The sequence below is a fragment of the Leptonychotes weddellii genome, chromosome 7 (genome assembly GCF_054177405.1).
Source record: "Leptonychotes weddellii isolate Sample4059 chromosome 7, ASM5417740v2, whole genome shotgun sequence".
Lineage (NCBI taxonomy): Eukaryota > Metazoa > Chordata > Mammalia > Carnivora > Phocidae > Leptonychotes > Leptonychotes weddellii.
Window position 1 is genome coordinate 115,298,447 of NC_138375.1, and position 18,064 is coordinate 115,316,510.

General features: G+C 57.3%; 1 protein-coding gene across 1 annotated transcript in view; it reads right to left on the bottom strand.

Moving 5' to 3' along the window:
* Nucleotides 1-13,895, bottom strand: part of TCF7 (transcription factor 7) — a 32,422-nt gene extending 18,527 nt beyond the window's left edge. The window contains 3 exon segments of the mRNA XM_081827058.1: nt 12,775-12,899; nt 13,397-13,463; nt 13,629-13,895. Of these exon segments, the coding sequence (XP_081683184.1) occupies nt 12,775-12,899; nt 13,397-13,463; nt 13,629-13,880 (444 nt within the window). The 5' untranslated portion in view covers nt 13,881-13,895.
* Nucleotides 13,896-18,064: the final 4,169 nt, after the last annotated feature.

Below are 18,064 nucleotides of genomic sequence, written 5' to 3' on the forward strand. Positions count from 1 at the left end.
CAGACCTCCCGCCCACCGGGGACCCGGGATCTCGGACGCTGCTGCTAACACCGTGCGGAGAAGCTTTCGGGCACTCACTGACGAGGCCTCTGACCCCCACCTAGCCCTACGTGAAGGGTGCCTTCACCCTGTCCTCACAGGAACTGACTCAGTTTCTCAGTCATCAGTGACTAAAGGAAACCCGGGAGGTCATCCCTCCCACAGGGTCTGGCCTGTGCTCACCCCTCCACATGGGACGAGAACTAAGGGCTGCTGCTGGCAACAGCAGCAGCTCTCACCGGGCCGGTCTAGAAGGGCAAGCATGCTGCCTACGAGGGAGAGCCCAGAGAGCCCAGGCAGCGCCTTGAAAGGCGGGGGGCTAATGGCACCTCCAGGGAAGGCGGGGGAGGAGACCCGGAGATCTCAGCACTGCGTTTCTGCCCCGATTAGTGTGAGCCAGCTCCTGAGGAGCAAAGTCTGACTGGGGTTTCTGGTCAGCTGTCTGCACCGGACCCAGGAGGACAGCCCTGCCCGGGGCCGTGGTCAGGAAGCTCCCCTGGGTCTCATCCTTGTAGCTCCTGCCACCCTTGGGGCCCTGCCTGGACGGAGCCCAGCAGTTCATGCCAAGGGAAACAAGGCACGGAGCCGAAAGGAGCTGCTGCAGGCTTCTCGGCTCTCAGCAAGCCCTTCAGGCCCAGCGTCCACAGACGGAGCAGGGCAGGGCTGCCACAGGGGCCCTCGGAAGACGGAGCCCCCAATGAGGTTGAGTTAGGGGGTTCCGAAAACCACACCAGACAGCTCTTACAGATACTCACCAAGGTGTAACAGTGTAAAAATACATGGGAGAGGGGGAAATACCAAACTCCTGGGGGGGGGGGTGAGGAGTGCAGAGGGAGGGGGTAGAGGGAGCCAAGGGGACCCAGCTAGGGCTATAAAACCCGTTTTTTTTTTTCCCCCCTAAGAAGGAGTAGATAGGTATGTTTGTCTAAGAGGCAAAGAAACATGGTGGTAAGAGCAGGAAACACAGAAGCCTGGGTTCAAATCACTCCTCCAGCACTTGGAAGGTGCAGGTCTCCCCAAGCCTTGGGCTCCTCATCTGTATAACGGTCCTATCTCATGGGGTTGATGTTGGGATTAAATTAATGAAGAACAAAATAAAAGAAAGAAAAAAGACAAAAGCAAGCACATCCCAGGCTTTTCAGGAAAGCCAGACTTTGTGCCAGGCTGGGTCCACTGGCCCTTGATTTCCTTTGGACTCCTGCCTGATTGCTATCAGGCCAGACTGCCGAGCTCCTGACTGGCCTTCAGTGACCAGAGCTGGGGGTACAAGACAAAATTGCTCCTGAAATGCCCCAGCAGGATGTGCCCATGGTGGGGCGGGAGGCCACACTAACAGACAGGACATACCCATGCCCAGGGACACCTCAGCATCCTTAGTCAGGCCATTCCCAGTGCCTCAGAGCCTAGGACAACCTCCAGCCCAACCCCACATCACATGGAGGAAGGCACCTACTCCAGAGAGGCCCAACCCGGAGCACCAAGCTAAGCCAGGACCGGAGCCACAAAAAGCAAAGGGTCCAAGAACAAACAGTTTTTAAGTTACATCCTGCACACTTTCATCAGGCATCAGACCTGACCGATCTTAAATGTTATTTGGAAATACTTTCCTGGGCAACATTCATTCTGGAAACCTTGGGCTCCTGCTTCCAACCATGAAACACAACCCTTGTGGCTCTAACAACGCTGACTTGTCAGATGTCCAGGGAGGAAAGTATCCCGCCCTGACCCAGGCCCAGAGCCGTGAGGTCATGCCCAGGAGGGGCACTGAGGGCCAAGTGTGTCCTTGGGGCCAGAGAACCCAGCTGGACCCAGCTCACGAGCCCGAGAGGAGTGGGGGTACCACCCAGCATTGAGGCTTGTGGTGCCCCTATCTCCCACATTTGAGAGAAAAGCGGCAGAGCACCGAGGAGCACGGACCTTGGGGTAGAAGAGACCTAAGTCCAAGCCCTGACTCTTCCAGGTCCTGGCGTGTCCTTCACCTCTCTGAGCCTCAGCTTCCCCATCTGTGAAATGAGAGCAGTAACAGTCACCACTTTCTCAGCTTCCTGTAAGGGTCTCGGTACTGGGACTTAGATACCGGGCACGGGCCAGCACTTGGGAAGTTCTCGACACACACACCACTAAAGCTGCTGTCACTCCCTCAGCTACGGTTTGCTGAGCGCCTGCACTGCACCGTGCCCTCTGCAGGGACTGAGAGGCCAGCAGGGAGAGGACAGATGTGGCCCGGGCCCCGGAGGTCTTCTCCAGCCCTTTTGGACCCAAACCACCATCCCCGGAACCCCGCCTCCACACGGCCATCAACCCCTGTGGCCTTGGCAATCGCAGCTTCGCCTGTCCCTGCACCCTGCGGACTATGGTCACCCCCAAGCCCCACCCATGGGGCTGCCCACCACAGCTGGGCGGCTCCCGCCTGCACACTGCGTCCAGCCAGCCGGCGCGCTGTGGGGCGGCTGCCGGAGCCCGGCACGCACAGAGCAGCCGCCCCGCCCGGGCCCCGGCTGTACCCAGCAGGGACCTCACTGCTGCCACCATGAAGCTCTCTGCAGGCTGTCTCTCAGCATCCCTGAGGGCCCACCCACCCTCTGCCCGCCTGGCCACTGGGCCAGCCACAGAGCCATCTGATTTGAATGAAACTTCAAACTTAATGACTTTCATGCTGGTTATTTAAAATGCAATGTAATTTTCTTAAACACCCTATTATTTCCTTTGATAGCTACAAAGCTTCCCCCAATCCCATAAGCATGTTTATTTTTAGGGAAAAGAGTGGTTTGCAGTTGGGTCACAGAGACCAGAGAGAGAGCGAACCCACAGAAAGCAGGGCAAAGAGTCAACCCCAGCAGCCTGGAGATCTGCAGCTGCCCTGCCTCCCTGCTGGGGCCGGCCCCCACCCTTCTCGAGCCAGCACATCAGCCAGTGGCCCTCCTGTCCAGCACCTGGCAGTGGCCAGTGCTCCCCCTCCACAGGGCCCCAGGGTCCTCATCTGTAAGATGGTGCCACCAGCTTCCCAATGAGTGTCCCACAGACATTCCAGGCATGTATGGGGCTGGGAAAGGGGTCCTGGGGCCACCGGCACAGCCCCAGCTGCCTCCCTCCTGCTTCCTCCAGACATTCTGCCCTGGGTAAAGCCTTGGGGCCCGAAGCTTTGACCAGCTGGATGAGATCTGTGCCCAGATGGAGTGGCCCCAGGCAGGGGCTGCGCACACGGGGAGGGCGGGCGGGTGTAGCCCCGCCAGCAGGGGCTCCCTGTCGAGGGAGGTGGCTGCTGGTGGGTGTGCGTGCAGAGGTCAGCTGAGCCCCACCAATGCGGGGCGTCCTCTGGGAGTGGCTATTTTTAGATCCTAGGCTTTCATGTGGCCGAATGATGTGGAGTTTACAAAGCGTCGGTAATGCGTTTCAGATGGCGGCCCAGCAGAGCGGGAGGCTAGGCCTCTACCACGAAAGCCAGGTCAGAGTTAGTCAGAATGCCCTCAGCCTGGCCTCCCAGCACCTGTCCCTCCTGCCCCCTCCCATCTTCTTGCCTGATGAGGGGGAGGGTGGCCTGGAGCAGTCCTGGCAAGGCGCAGCAAGCGCCCCGAGGCGCTCACCTGCAAGCCCACACTTACCTGCACCCCAGAAATCCTTCCTGGCCAGGGATCCCCACTCCCAATTTAGAGAAGGAAATGGAGACCTAGAGAGGTTAACAGATTTACTCGAGATCACACAGCCAGGAGAGAAGGTGGCCCTGTGCTCTGGCTTCCTTCCCCATCACAGCTCCCTGCCCTCATGGGCAAACTGGGCTTTCTGGGAGGGGGACACATGCCACCCTGGCTAGGCCAGCCCACACATGGTGGGGAGGGGCAGCCCTAACTGCCAATCCCCAAAGCCCACTATGCCTGGGGTGGGCCATGTCCTGCCAATCCGTGTGGGGCCCCAACAACTTTCCTGTCCTGGAGAGAGAAACAATTGGCCGTTTTCGTGGGAGGGGTAGGGGAAGCTTATTTGGCAGAACGTCTGCTTCCTCTGACCTCCAGGGAGCTCTGGCTGCAGAGTCGGCTGTGCCCGAAAGCTCGGTCACCGGTCTTCCTCTGGGCTCCAAAGCCATGTCTGCTGGCAAAGCCCAGGCAGTCAGTCTCCATGGGACAAGCTACATGGGCAGCCCCCACCCCACGGGAGAGGGCCAGACTCACGCCCATCCTGGCCCTAGCCCAGGCCACAGCCCCTATCCAGCAGGGACCATCCCTCCCCACACGAGGGGACTGCACCAAGGGGAGCCCAAGGTTCTAGCAGGACCAGAACAGGCCAAACCCTATGACCAGGACAGACCCACCCAGGACCCACCTGAGAGACTGTGCATGCTAAGGCCACATCTTTTCAAGGGAGGGCGGTGGTGCCCAGGACCAAAACCCAAGCATCATGGATCTGTAAGCGGAGGCACCCAACTGCCTGAGGGAAGAAGCTACCAATGTCCTGGGTTCTCAGAGACCTTCCCCAGACTTGAGTCCTGCTAAAGACAATGCTGAGAAAAGGTGCTCTCTATGCCCTGGCTAAATCACCAACGGGCTGAGGGACCTGACCTCTGGGGTTCAGTTCCTCTCAGTCACCAGGAGGACAAGACCCTGGACTCATGACCCGAGAGAGAGACTGAGAGTCAAATGCAATAACATGAAAATGCAAACGTCCACCTCCGAAGCTCTGTTGCCCTGCATGTGCCAGCACACTGGGTCGCCCCTGCCCAAAGCCCACCCCTTCCCTTGGCCCTGCTCGCACTCCTCCTACCAGCTTGGGGCCTCGCAGCGTCCACCCTGCCCCAGCTGCTGTCCGCCTCTCCCTCCATAGCCAACTCAAACCATCTGCGACGGTCACCACTTGGCCCTTCGTGCTGCCAACACACTGCGTGTGCCCGCCAGCCACTCCCAGGCTCTGGGACCAGTGATGCCTGCATATCAAGTTCACATGCTGGGCCCTCCCTGCTGGCTCTTCTCCAGCCTCACCTCGTGCTCCTCACCGACGCTGGGCTTCGGGCTGCCCTTCCAATGACCAACAACATACTCATTTCTGTTCTTCTCTGCTCAAACTGCCCCGCCCCCAGAGCGTTCTCCCACATCATCTGCGCAGGGTTCCAGCTGGCCCTCTCAGGAAACTCTTCTGGCTGCCCCCCCGCAGCCGGCCTCTCCTTCCTCGCTGCCCTTCATCCAACTTGGGCAGAACCTCGAAGTTAAGTGTGAGCCCCCAGGAGAGATTCTTTGCCTCAAGAGGACTGAGCTCTGGAGGGTAGAGGCTACCGCCCCTCTGTGCTGAGCCAAGGCCAAGCATGCAGGGGCTCGGAAATGCCAACAGGGGCCTGGAACCAGGGTTCCAGATACAGCAGCCACTCTGTCCCGGGGCAGGCTGGACAGCTGCGCTCCATGGCGCCGCAGGGGAGCTGGCTGCTGAGGGGAGGAAGAGCAGGTGTGGGGGCTGTGTCCCAGCTCAGCTTCAGGAGCCCCCCTCCAACCTGGCACAGCACCCTTTGCAGGAGCTCTTCACCCCGTTGTTAGCAACCCACTCCCCAGTGCTTGCACTCACAGCACTGGCCGCATACCAGGGACCCCACACACGCTGCCTCCTTCCATGCCCCAGGAACCCTCCTTCTCCTTGTTTCTTGATGAGGAAACTCAGGCTTCCAGCGGTTAAAGAACTCACGCAGGGCCTCTCAGCCAAGGAGTGGCAGATACAGTATTTGAGGGTGGGTCTTCCAGACAATGCCCTCCCTTTCCGTGCCTCTAAGGGGCCTTGGATAGGTCCCTTCCCTGACCTGGCCTTCCTGTCCCCACTGGTGGAGGAGGGTGGTTACCCAAAGATCTGTACACTGTACTGTTGGGGAAGGGGGGCCCTGAGACCTGATAAAACACCTGTTTCCTCCACCCGAGTCTTGTTTGTACACGCGGCAGGAAGCAGCCAGTCACAAGGCGTGAGGGAGCGTGACTGTATGGCTTCAGGACCACAGGCCCCCAAGGAGCTCATAGGGAGGCCGCGACACCCCCGCCCCTCCCTACGGCTGGACCCACCCTCATCCAGCCCGACCTCAGCAGTCATTTGAATTGAAACCAGGATCCCTCGGAGCCCATGCTCACAGCTCAGCTAAACCCCCTTTGCTGCAGGGGCAAGGGGTGGGCTGTGGTCTCAGGAGACCCAGGAGGCCATGGGCTGCTAGCCGCCTCGGGGAGGTCACCACCAAGCCCAGCCCTCTTCAGCTCCACTCACACCTGAGTCTCGGAGCACCTCGGGAGGTGGACAGAGCTATGGAAGCCGGCTCGGTGAAACCCTAGTATGACTGGGTGAAGACTACCCAAGCCTTGGTGACCAACCCAGGGCTCTGTCAGCCCCTCCAGCCCACTGAGCTAGAGGAGTGGGCAAGGACCCTGTAACTACAGCCCCTGCGGACGGGGTGCGGTGGCAGCCTGCAGGAGGAGCCTCCTTTGTAGTGCTCTCCTGGCCCTGAAAGGCAGCAAGATGGGACCCCGAAAATCAAGTCGCACCTTGGGGGCTGCAGATTTTCCAAATACCACAGCCAATACCACACAGCCTTCCAAGTCAGGAAGGAAGGCAAGTCATAATAACTTTTAAGTCCCATTTCCCACCATGAACCTATTAAATGAACAACAGAAAAGAAACTCCATGTTGGGAGTTTGCATGCTTCAACACTGCAAGGAACCCCATAGCAAACTGGGGCCAGAAGGAAGCAAAAGGCTGTAATTCTTCCTACCATTTTATTTTTAACATTTTATTTTTTTTATGTAATCCCTACCCCCAGTTTGGGGCTCAAATGCACGATCCCAAGATCAAGAGTCACAGGCTCTACCCATTGAGCCAGCCAGGCATGCCTGATTTTTCCTGCCTTTTGACCCCATAATTCTTACGCGTATTGCTCCAAGAAAATAATCAAAAAGGAAACTAAAGAGTGATTTGGGGGCGCCTGGGTGGCTCAGTCATTAAGCGTCTGCCTTCGGCTCAGGTCATGATCCCAGGGTCCTGGGATCGAGCCCCACATCGGGCTCCCTGCTCCGCGAGAAGCCTGCTTGTCCCTCTCCCACTCCCCCTGCTTGTGTTCCCTCTCTCGCTGTGTCTCTCTGTCAAATAAATAAATAAAATCTTAAAAAAAAAAAAAAAAGAGTGATTCGTACACAGCATCATTCCCACTGGTAAGGAAGGCAAGCTGTGAACAAACTAGAACCTGCCTGAGGGATAACAAATAAAAATGCTATATGTGGGCACCATCTGCGGGAGCAAACATGCACCACACGCCAGGGGAAGAACTGGGGCAAGACAGGACAGGGTGCACACATGCATGACCATGTGAGCAAAGGTCTGAAAATGGTTTGGCAGCTGGTGACCAAATGGGTCTTTTCCTTATTTTTCTTACAAAAGAGCTTCAGCCCCGAACATCTTCCACAAAGGGCTTCTACGTGGCTGGGAAGGGGGTCTTCTTTCAGATGAATCTTTGAAGATGAATCTTTGAGCATTGTAGGAGAGGATCTCAGGATGGAGAGAGTAGCGGGGCTTCCATCCTGGCTCCAAGAACTGTACTTCCCCTCCTAAGAATCCCTAGGTGAGGTACGGTAGCAAGAAAGGGGTCTGTATACAGGGCGCCTGGGGGGGACCCAGTCATTTGACTGTCTGACTCCCGATTTCGGCTCAGGTTGTGATCTCGGGGTCTTGGGATCAGGCCCCATATAGGGCTCCCCGCTCAGCAGGGAGTCTGCTTGAGATTCTTTCCCTCTCCTTCTGCCCCTCCCCCGCTCGCTTACTTGTAAGTGCTCTCTCTCTCTTAGAATAAATAAAGCTTTAAAAAAAAGGGGGGGAGGGCCTGTACACCTGTGTCCCTGTCCCGGAGCTAGCCCCCAGGGTTCAGACCCCCAGACCCCTGTCGCCCAAAGTAGAGATACAACCTTCCAGATGGGAGTCTACGTGGGGCCTACCACTGAGCCACCACTAGTCCCAGACGAGCCAGGAGAGCAAGGGAGAAGGGATCAATTGTGGCCAAACCCCAACGTCCCGAGCCCAGGACACACTGGCACCTTTCTGGGCACCTCCCTGGCACTGCTGCCTCCAGTCCACACTCCAACTCTGGGAGGAGGGCTCACCACTCCCATTGTGCAAATGAGGACACTAAGGTAGAGAGATACTTTTGACAGTTGGGCCGCCTTTGGTCTCAGTACAGCGAGTGCATCGTAAAGCAGGGCCACCCACTGCGGCCTGGAGAACCAAGGTGGGTGGGGCAGCAGAGGCCTGGGGGAATGACAGAGGGTCCCACTTGGATGTTCACAGGAGGTGTCTCTGGGGAAGTGATATTTGAATTCAGCCCTGAATGACGAATGAGAAGGTGGCAGCTCTGGGAGAGCCGGGGAAGAGAATTCCAAACTGAGGGAACAAGTGCAAAGGTCCTGAGGTGGAGAAGAATAGGATGGGTGTAAAACAGACGGAGACACTGCAGTAGCTGCTATTTAGGAAGAGAGGAAGAGTACGGCGCAGACAAGGAGGGCCTGTCAGCAGGGCCGGCCACCCAGGCACTAGGGCTGTGGTGAGTGGTTTGGACCTTACTCCAAGAGCAATGGGAAGCCACTGCGGGGTTTCATCTGATTGATGCTGGGCTGGTGTGTGGAGCCTAGATTGGGGGTTAGGGCAGGGGTTCAGAGGGGGGCCAAGGTTGAGGCACAGAGAGCCTGGAGGTGGCCGTTACTGTCTTCTGGGTGAGGGATGGTGGTGGCCTGGGCTTTAGGTGGAGACTGAAGTAGAGAAGTGGGAGATCTGGCATGTTTGGAGGGGAGCCCAGGTACTCTTTGTGCTCATCAGCTGGCCGACTCTGCATCTTCAGGAAGCTGCTCGGCAGACCCTCCTGCACAGCCCACAGCCCACGTGGGGGCCAGCTCCACCCAGGACGCCCCAGCAGGACCTTCTGTGACAGCACTCCTCCTACCAGGGCCTGGTTCCAGTCTGTTCATCTGTCTCCTCCACTCAGCTAGGCACTCCCAGAAGCAGAGGCTGGTTGTGATCTGTCTGGTGCCCAGCCTGGTGCCAGAGCCCTCCTAACAAGGTTCACTCCAACCAGGGCTGGTCATCAACCCTCACTAACCGTCTCCAGCAAGACCCGGCCACTCCCTCTCTCTGAGGCTATGGAGGGCTGGGTGGGTGCATCTCTGCAGAGCTTCCCTGGACATGGTGGCCGTGTGTCAGCAGCACTTCCTTCCTCTGCTCAAGTCTTGCTCATATCTGCACCTCCTGCTCCCCACAGGGCTCGTTAGCACAGCCCTCATCTGACCTCAGACCTTGGAACCCGGGAATGTGAGCTCAGTGGCCTCCAAGCAAGGGTCCACTGCCTCAACTGGGCTCCCCCACACTGGAACTGATGCCCGAGCCCCTAGCTTGGGGCAGGCACATACACCGGGACGGCTGTGGAGATCAGGCCTGGGGAACAGTCGCAAGTCCCTGCAAGAGCCAAAAGGCTCAGCCTTTTTATTTTTTTTCAACTGAGATGTAATTCGCACATCATAAAATTCACTGTTTCAAAGTATACCATTCAGCGGCTTTAGTATATTCACAAGGTTGTGTACCCATCACCACTGTCCAATTTCAGAACACATTCATCACCCCAAAAAGAAACCCCAAACCCATTAGCAATCATTCCCCATTCCCGTCTTCCCTCAGCCCCTGGCAACTACGCATCTATGTTCCATCTCTATAGATTTGCTTGTTCTGGACATTTCATCTAAATGGCTAAAGGCTCAGCAGCCTTCCAGGCCATAGACTCCGAGTGGAGCCCACAAAAGGGGCCACAAGAGCAACCGGGCCTCATCTCCTTTCTGAGATTTGTGCCAGGCTGGCAGTCTCACCCATCCAAGAGTCTGAGTTTCCCTAGGGAGTGATGCCTTACTCATCCCAGAATTTCCTCAAAGTCAGGCCCAGGACGAGCTCACTGGTCCTTCCATCCCCACCCCCACCCCCAATCTCAGAGCAGAACAGAGCAAACAAAACAGAAACAAGGAGTGGCTACTGGTCGAAGCCAGGAATAGTCTACAAGCCTACATCAGATGCCTCACAAACATCAGCCATGAAATAAACTTTGACCTAATTCGCCCTTCCCAAAACAGTTCACAAGAAGGCACGTACCAAAAAGAAGCACCCTTTTAGGGAAAAAAATTTCCCTCTGCCCCCTGGCAGCTGGCTGTGAGGTAGTCATTTGGTCCATTGCCCCTGGCAAGGTTTGAGTCTGCCCGCTTTGAGGCATCCAACATGGTAGCCACATGGGCATGCCACCCACACGTGGGTAGAGGACACCCTGGCGCGGGCTTTCCCCACTGTCTGGGGAGGTTAAGCGACTGGCCTTAAAAACTTGTCAGCACAACTGCTGACTGCCTGGATTCTCTGAGAAAGGGCAAAGGGGGCCGGAGGGCCTAGACCTAAGGCCCATGGGCAGGGGCTGGGCAGCCTGTCATCTGTCCCCTGAAGAGGGGCTCAGGAAAGCAGAGCTTGGGAAGAAACGTCCAAAGGCAGTTTTTCCTCAGGGCCCTACAATGGACTCCTGACCCACTGTAAGAGTATCTTTTCTGATACATATGCTCTCAAAACATGGAGTCAATCAAATTTGCTTTTTAAAACCAACCATATTTTAAACGTTCACACAACTTTTTGGGTAACACGAGCAACTACTCCGATTTGCTATTTATTTTGAACTATCAGGTTTGCTTAAAAGAGGCTCCCCTATATTCATGGACATTTTCCTCTCCCGGTGTCACCCCAACTTAGGCCCTTGCCTCTGTCCTTGTCCCCAGCCCCATGGAACAGCTGGTTCCAGCACACAGAACATCAGCTCCAGAGCCTGTCTTCTTCCTCCCATGTTCCCAGACAGGCAGTGGGAAGCTGCAGCTGGGTGGGGAGTAGGGCAGCGGATTTACGTCTACAGGAGAGAGTATGATATACAGAAAAGCCTCTGCTATAGCTTAAGAAAGATGCCCAAGTTGAAAAAACAAATGACGCAGGCCAGGAGAATAATGGTGTGCCTGCCCTCAGCCCCCACCCCCGATCCTGACTGCTAGAGTTGGCTGTTGGTCGCCTACACTCTGACCAGTGTGAGCTTAAGGACACCAAATGGTCCCATCACCACACCGTGAAAGAGAACGAGGCCCTCCCACTCTGGGCACTCTCCCACTGGCCCAGGCCATGAAAGGAACGCAGAAATCCCGCCTCTTCCCTGTACCACTGTGGAATCACAAGAGGCTGGAGGGGAGCCTGCCTTCCTAGGACTGTTCTCGGGCCTAGGCCTTTTGTCTACTGAAAGCTGTCACAGTGACCCCAGCGCCCTGTGCAAGCAACTCACCTGCCGGCAGTTTGGCAGCGCTGCATTATGTCAAGTTGGCCCCAAATCTAAGGGTTACACGTTGTAAGGGACCCAAAAGCATCTACGTTAAGCATCTGCTTGTGCAGGGCGGAGGTCTCTGGGGAGAGCTGCTGCATCAGGTGGCAAGGTCAGAGGGCAAGCCCCCTGCCCCATAGACTTGAAAGAAGCAAGCACCTCATAGACGGAGCCACCCTAGAGCAGAAAGACCACTCAGCCAACATGCTCCTTCTGCCTATGAGGAAATGGGGAGTCCAAGCGGCAAGGAGCTCATTTCTACAGTCAACAGTTTACCAAGTTTTCCATTCTGGGGTTTCTAGAGAGAAGCCTCAATCTGTCTTCTCACCTCCCACCAGCTTCGGCATGAAAACAGCTTTCAGAACCAACCCTCCTCCCTCCTGATCTGAAACATCCTGGCGGTCACCCTCCTCCCTCGGAGTGACCCTCCAACTAGCCATGTGACCCGCCTACCTGCTGGCCCCTCCTGCACTGGACCTCCATTTGCAGCCACCAGAGTTCCCCAAACACTTCGTGTACTCTAGGAGCTCTCATCTCACCCTTGATTTAGGCCAGCTGAGGACAGTCTGAAACACCAATCTCAATTTTTTTTTAAGGGCAGCTGTACTGCTCCAATTCACTCAGAACAGGCTCTTCACCCTTTAGATCATCCGTACCAATGAGGCAGAAAAGCATGGTTTGTAATGATCATGGAATCTTTTCGAAGCACCTAAACGTATTTAATTAGCAAAATCGTTAAAGGGGCCCCTTACCCACACCACTGATTTGAAACCACCTCCCAGAGCTTATGAGAACAAACCAGTCTCATAAAAACCTACTTTCTACACATAGCGTTCAGGGTCGTTCTCTGGCAGGGGGGCATTCATGCCAATAAGGATAGAGTGAGTAGAGCACGTTTCTCCTGCACAACCAGGAGCTCTGAAACACACTACCCTTTCCGCCCATTCTTCCAACACCCAGGCTTGGGGTCTTAGGCTTGGGGAGAAGGCTAACTGCAACACTCACAGCTAAGACCACACTACCAACACCACCCTCAGGAGGGGAGGGGATGGTGTCAGCTCAAAAATTCTGGGAAAAGACTCTACCCTGGCATTACCTAGCACCAGGACAGGGCCTGCACCTGCTTGTGAGCAAGCTAGGAAGACAGAAGCCAACAGCTGGAGGGAAGGGGGGTGCCTAGGGCAGTCTCTCTCCTTCCTTCGGCAAAGTTCTCCCGGTTCAGATCACACTGGGTGTGTGAGGGAAAAGGCACCAGAACACCGAGTTCTCACCTATCTATCTTGTTCTAGGCAAAAGTCACTTGTTGCCCATGCCTCACATACCTGGTCAAGGAGGTAGCAGGCACAAGGCCTGCCGGGGCCACTTACCAGCGGGGGCTGCGGCTGGGGGTGCTGCCCGGCTCCCGCGGGGGGCGGGTAGTGCATGAGCAGATTGAAGGCGGAGTAGACCGTGTCTTTGTACATGCCGCTGGCGCACTCCGGGGCCTTCAGGCCTGGAAAAACCACAGCTGGGTCAGATGCGCCCGACCGGGTGGCTCGGGCTGGAGGCTGTCTGCTCTCCAGAGAAAGAACTGCCGAGGGGTCCGGCTCACGTGTGTGACCGGAGAAGGCACGGGCTGGGGGTGCCTCAGTTCGGATGAAGGACCCCGAGTCCAGGCCTCCCCTCGGCGGCCCCTACTCGACCCCCAGCCCGCCCTCCGGGCCAAGGAACCTGGGCCAACGCTTTCTCCTCAAGACTGGGGATTAGGCAGTCACCTGGGCAGGAGGGGAGGCGGAGATGGCGGGGGTCTGTTTACTCCTATAAAGGTCAGGGCACCGGAAGTGACTCGAGCCCGGCGGCGCCCTGGAAACCCGCCCCCCACTCCCCCCGCCCCGGCTTTGCCGCCTCCTTTAGCTGCCGTGGGGGGAGGCCCCCCCAACCCCGTCCTCGGTGGCCCCCCTGTCCCACCCGGGCCCTTAGCGGGTGGAGGGGAGGCGGGCCGAAACTCACCGTCCTCCAGAGACTCTGGAAGTTTGTCGGGGAAAAGTCTCTGCGAAGTGTGCTCCCGTCCGAGCGCCTGCGGGGAGATCCAGAGGGGCCGTGAGGGGCGCCGGGCCCGCGGCCCGGGGCAGGAGGGGTCTGAGGGATGGGTACCCCAGGGGCCCGCGAGGGCGGGGCGGGGCCGGCCGGGCGCGGGGGGCGGCGGGCGCGGGAGAGGCGCGGGGCGCGGGCCGGCGCTCACCTCAGCCCCGACCTCCGCCTCGCCGCGGGCCCCGCCGCCGGCCCCCGGGACCTCCGCGCCTCCCGCCGCGCCCTCGGACTCATTGACCAACGACGACTTGAGCTCGGCCAGGTCGCGCTCGGGGCCCGCGGCGCTGTCGCGGCTCTTGTCGTCCTGCTCCTCGCCCTCGTCCTGGAAGGCCAGCAGCTCGTCGGGCGCGCCGAGGTCGTCGCCCCCGCCCGCGCCGCCCCCGCCGGAGTCCAGCTGCGGCATGGTGCGCTCCGCCCGCCGGGGCGCGGGGCGCGAGAGTGCGGGGCGCGGAACCGGCCCAGCAGGCGGCGAGCCCGGAGTCCGGACCTCCGAGCCCGAAGCGCGGCGGGCGGAGCGCGGGCTGACTCCGCCTGGGCGGGCTGCGGGCGCGGGGCGCGGGCGCCAGGCTGAGCGGCTCCGGGAGCTGGCGGGTCCGAACATCAAAGGCGCCGCCGGCCGAGTGCGGGGGGCGGGGCGGGGACGCCGGGGGCGGGCCCTGTTGGTGGGCGGGGCCAAGCCGCCCCGCCCCGCGCCTCCACTCCCCGAGAGGCTGCGACGCGAGCAGCGCGCACAATCTTAAAGGGCTCGCTCTTCCCGGCGTCAGTCTGGGAGGCGTCCGGCAAGTTCGAAAAGCATCACCCTTCTTCCGAAATATGGGGACTCTAAAGGAGACTCCTGACCCCGCTTCCTCACCTACAATAAGGGATTCCCGCTCTGCGCCCGGGTTTCTCCCCCAAGTGCCGAGGGAGCGGGTCTCCTAGGCCTTGGGGCGGGAACTGGAACGCAAGCCAAGGTGTAATCGCTTTGGCGCGCCGGACCAGTACGTCCAGGGCTTGAAACTGGGGGCTTCCTAGAGGTTGGAGGCTGTTCGAGGCTGCGCGCGAACCCCGCCTGGCAGGGTTAGGATTCCTCAAATTCCTGGTCTCTGCCCTGTTCTCCAACCTTAAGCCGACCTGGGACCTCCTTCCAGGCTGCCCAGATACAACGCGAACACAAGCATATTCCCCTCACACATTTATTGAGCGCCTGTTGCATGCGGGGCTCATGCATCACACATCTGCCATGTGGCATCTCTGAGGCTCCAAGAGGACAAGGAGGAAGGATCCCCCAAACCCCTTGAGGATCCTTCAGCCACCCACCCCCTCCCTCCCTCCCAACTCGGTTCTACGCCTAGAACCTGCGGCCCAGGGATGCGAGCCTTTGGGCAGCCACGTGGGCCGCGGGATTCCGACGAGGGGTGCGTCGTCAGAAGCAACTCAGCACAGGAAGTCGCATTCCCATGGAGCCAATTGACTCGGAGCCTGACGACCGCGGACTCGCGCAAGATCCAAGCTGCAGGCTCTCTCTATTAGAGCCAGAGGAGCGCGGGAACGTGCGCCAGCTTCCATCACGTCTACAGGGCACCCGGGGTCGTGTCCACGCGGGCCTCCACAGCACGCTTGGCCTCGGCTCCACCACTGTATCTGGGAAAGACACAGGTCCTTTAGGATCGCGGTGCAGTGAACCGCAGCCCCCCAGCAGTTTTCTGAGTTGGATTCAGTGTAGACTTTCCCATCTCTCCGGAGAGCACAGGGAAAGAGGGTATTTGGGAAGGAGGGTGTCTTGGACGCCTCTCTCGCTCGGAGCCCCACGGGACCCCTGGCAGCGGCGCAAAGCCGGGCCGGAAGAGGGCCGCGCCGCGCTCCCGGTCCAGGCCCAGCCTGGTTGGCTGCGGATCAAAGAGCCAGGGCCGTCCTTCTCTGCGTTCAGATCCTATCTGCGCCGGCTCAGCGGGGCGGCTCGGCCTCCTACCGCACCGCTGCAGTGCCCACTTTTCCTCCCTTCCGGGGGCTGGGGGGTGGGGGTTACTAGCGCTCAGTTTGGCGATGGAGATGTGGAGAAGATCCTGCCCATTAGGTTCCCCCAGTCTCCTTTTCTGAGTGTGAGCTTGCTGCTGAGTCTCACTTTATCCCCCCTGGACAGTGGTGGTGGTGGTGGGGGGGAAATCCAGCAAATCTTAGCCCAGTAGAGAGGGGAAAGGGTACAGGAGGAGGGGCTCATGCCCTCCCCCACCTCAGCCCCTGAGGTTATAAGATCTGACTTGGGACGAACCTCCTCTGGGAAAGCTGAATGGGAAGATGGATCTGCCTAACTCAAAGGTTTTGGGGGTCCTCTTGCCTTTCAGGGTGACCCCAGCTTAGCAGGCACCTCCTCCAGGATAAAGGTCCCCAGACCCATGAGTGGACACAGGACAGTGGGGGGTTGTTTTCTCTAGTCCATGGAGAAAGGAGAGAAGTCAGGGCAACAGTGAGGTGGTTTGTTTTTCTCAATAAGGCTGAATTTTTTCAGCTTAAAGTATTAGCTTTTAATCAGAGATTATGGATTTTCTGCTTTATTGGTGTAAAAACAGCCTTTCTTTACTAAAATAATAGTGGAAATTGATTTTTTTAAAACATCCTTATTTGGCAAGAGAAAAACTTGGCCATTCTATTCACTCTCCCACCCCCAAAACTCTTTGGACATTTTCTAGGGCTGTGAAATCCCAAAGTCTGGGAACCACTACCCTACAGGATCATGCCCTGCTGGGTGGAACCAGGGGAGGAGGCAGGTGAGCAGGGAGAACATGGGTGTGAGGAAGAGAGGTAAGGGAGGGAGAAACAAGCTGAGTACCAGACAGCTACAGCCATACTGAAATCAGCTTGAATGCCTGCTAGGGAGAATCTCCTATTACCTAACCCTGGACTCAGGCTGTGGAGAGGGGAGAGGCAGTGGTGGGGTTCCTGTTCTCCAGAAGGCATTGTCTGCTTGAGAAGCTGAGAAGTTATTAGAGCCAAGTTTGTTGGTTATTAGTCTATGCAGACCATCGGCAGAAGGAGCTCAGATATGGTGAAATCAATGTGGCTGAAGTGATCATGTGGGCTTCCTGGAGGAGGCAGACTTCATCTGGACCTGGGAGGCTCTGTAAGGTTTGGAGAGATAGAGAAGAAAAAGAGCTCAGGCTTGTCCATCAAAGGCAGGTGTGGCCCTGCAGCAGCCTGTGGTCCGGTCAGCACTGATTCCATCATCATCATCCTCATTATCACCTGCCACATGACTTCATATTCCTGAGTGATTGCTATGTGCCAGGCGTCATGTCAAGAGCTCCACACACATTATCTCATTTAATCATCAAACCAATTCTGTGACATTGGGACTATTATCCCCATTCATGAATGAGGAAACAAAGCTCAGAGAGGTTGAATAAGTCACAGGATCTCACAGCTTAGACGTGAGAGTATCAGAATTCCAAAAACTTGACAGTCTGACTCCTGGACTTGCACCCTAACCACCACCACACACTCTAGTGTTCCATCATGACCTCTAAAATTCCAGAAGGGGGTCCTTACCTGCTTTGTGGTCTCTGCAGAAAAATGCTGATGAGTGAACTGTGACTAATAGAGTCCTTACTTTCCAAGGGGCTCATGTTGCTTGGAGGGACCACCAGGAGGATTGGGGAATCTCTCTTGTTGGCCTGTGTAGGGTGGTTCAAGCTCTTTGCTAGATAGGAGGGCCCAGAGCATCTCCCTTGAGTCAGACCTCAGTCTGTACCACCTCTGGGCCCACCCTGGACTGCCCGCTCTGGGCACCAACTCAGATCCCATACAGTCACGATGGCTCTGGGGTTCTTCCTCACGGTGGTGAGTGGAATCTGAGTGGGATCTGCTGCGGCTGCCCCTCTGGAGGTGACCAGGCAGTTTCAGGATGAAGGCCAGAGTCTTCTGCAGGAAGGCCCCAGAGTTTTCTGGACCCATGAAGTCCAGGTCAGAGCTGAAGATTTATTTTTTTTTTTTTAAAGATTTATTTATTTGAGAGAGAGAGTGTGTGTGTGTGTGCACGTGCATGTGGGCACACGCACATGCAAGTGGGGGGGGCAGGGGCAGAGGGAGAGAATCTTCAAGCAGACTCCCAGCCTAGTGTGGAGCCCATTGGGAGCTCCACCTGGGGCTCGACCTCACGACCCACGAGATCACGACCTGAGCTAAAACCAAGACCTGGACCCTTAACCGACTGAGTCACCCAGGTGCCCCTAGAGCTGAAGAGTTAATGAGGCTTCATCTTCATGCACGTAAGCCACAGGTGGACATGTGGTGTCCTCGGAGGCTGGACACAGGATGAATTCAGAGCTCACAAGGGTTGAGGGTCTGACCAAGAGAGCTCCAGCTTTAGATTTAGGCAGATCTATCTGAGTTTGCATCCCTGCCCTACCATTTACTAGCTGGGGGATTCCAGACAAATCACTGATCCTCTCCGAGCCTCAGCTTCCTCCTCGGTAAAATGGGTATCACCCCCCAAGGCTGCCTAGCACTGCGGGAGTGATCTTTTTTTTTTTTTTTTAAAGATTTTTATTTATTTGACAGAGAGAGATACAGCGAGAGAGGGAACACAAGCAAGGGGGAGTGGAGAGGGAG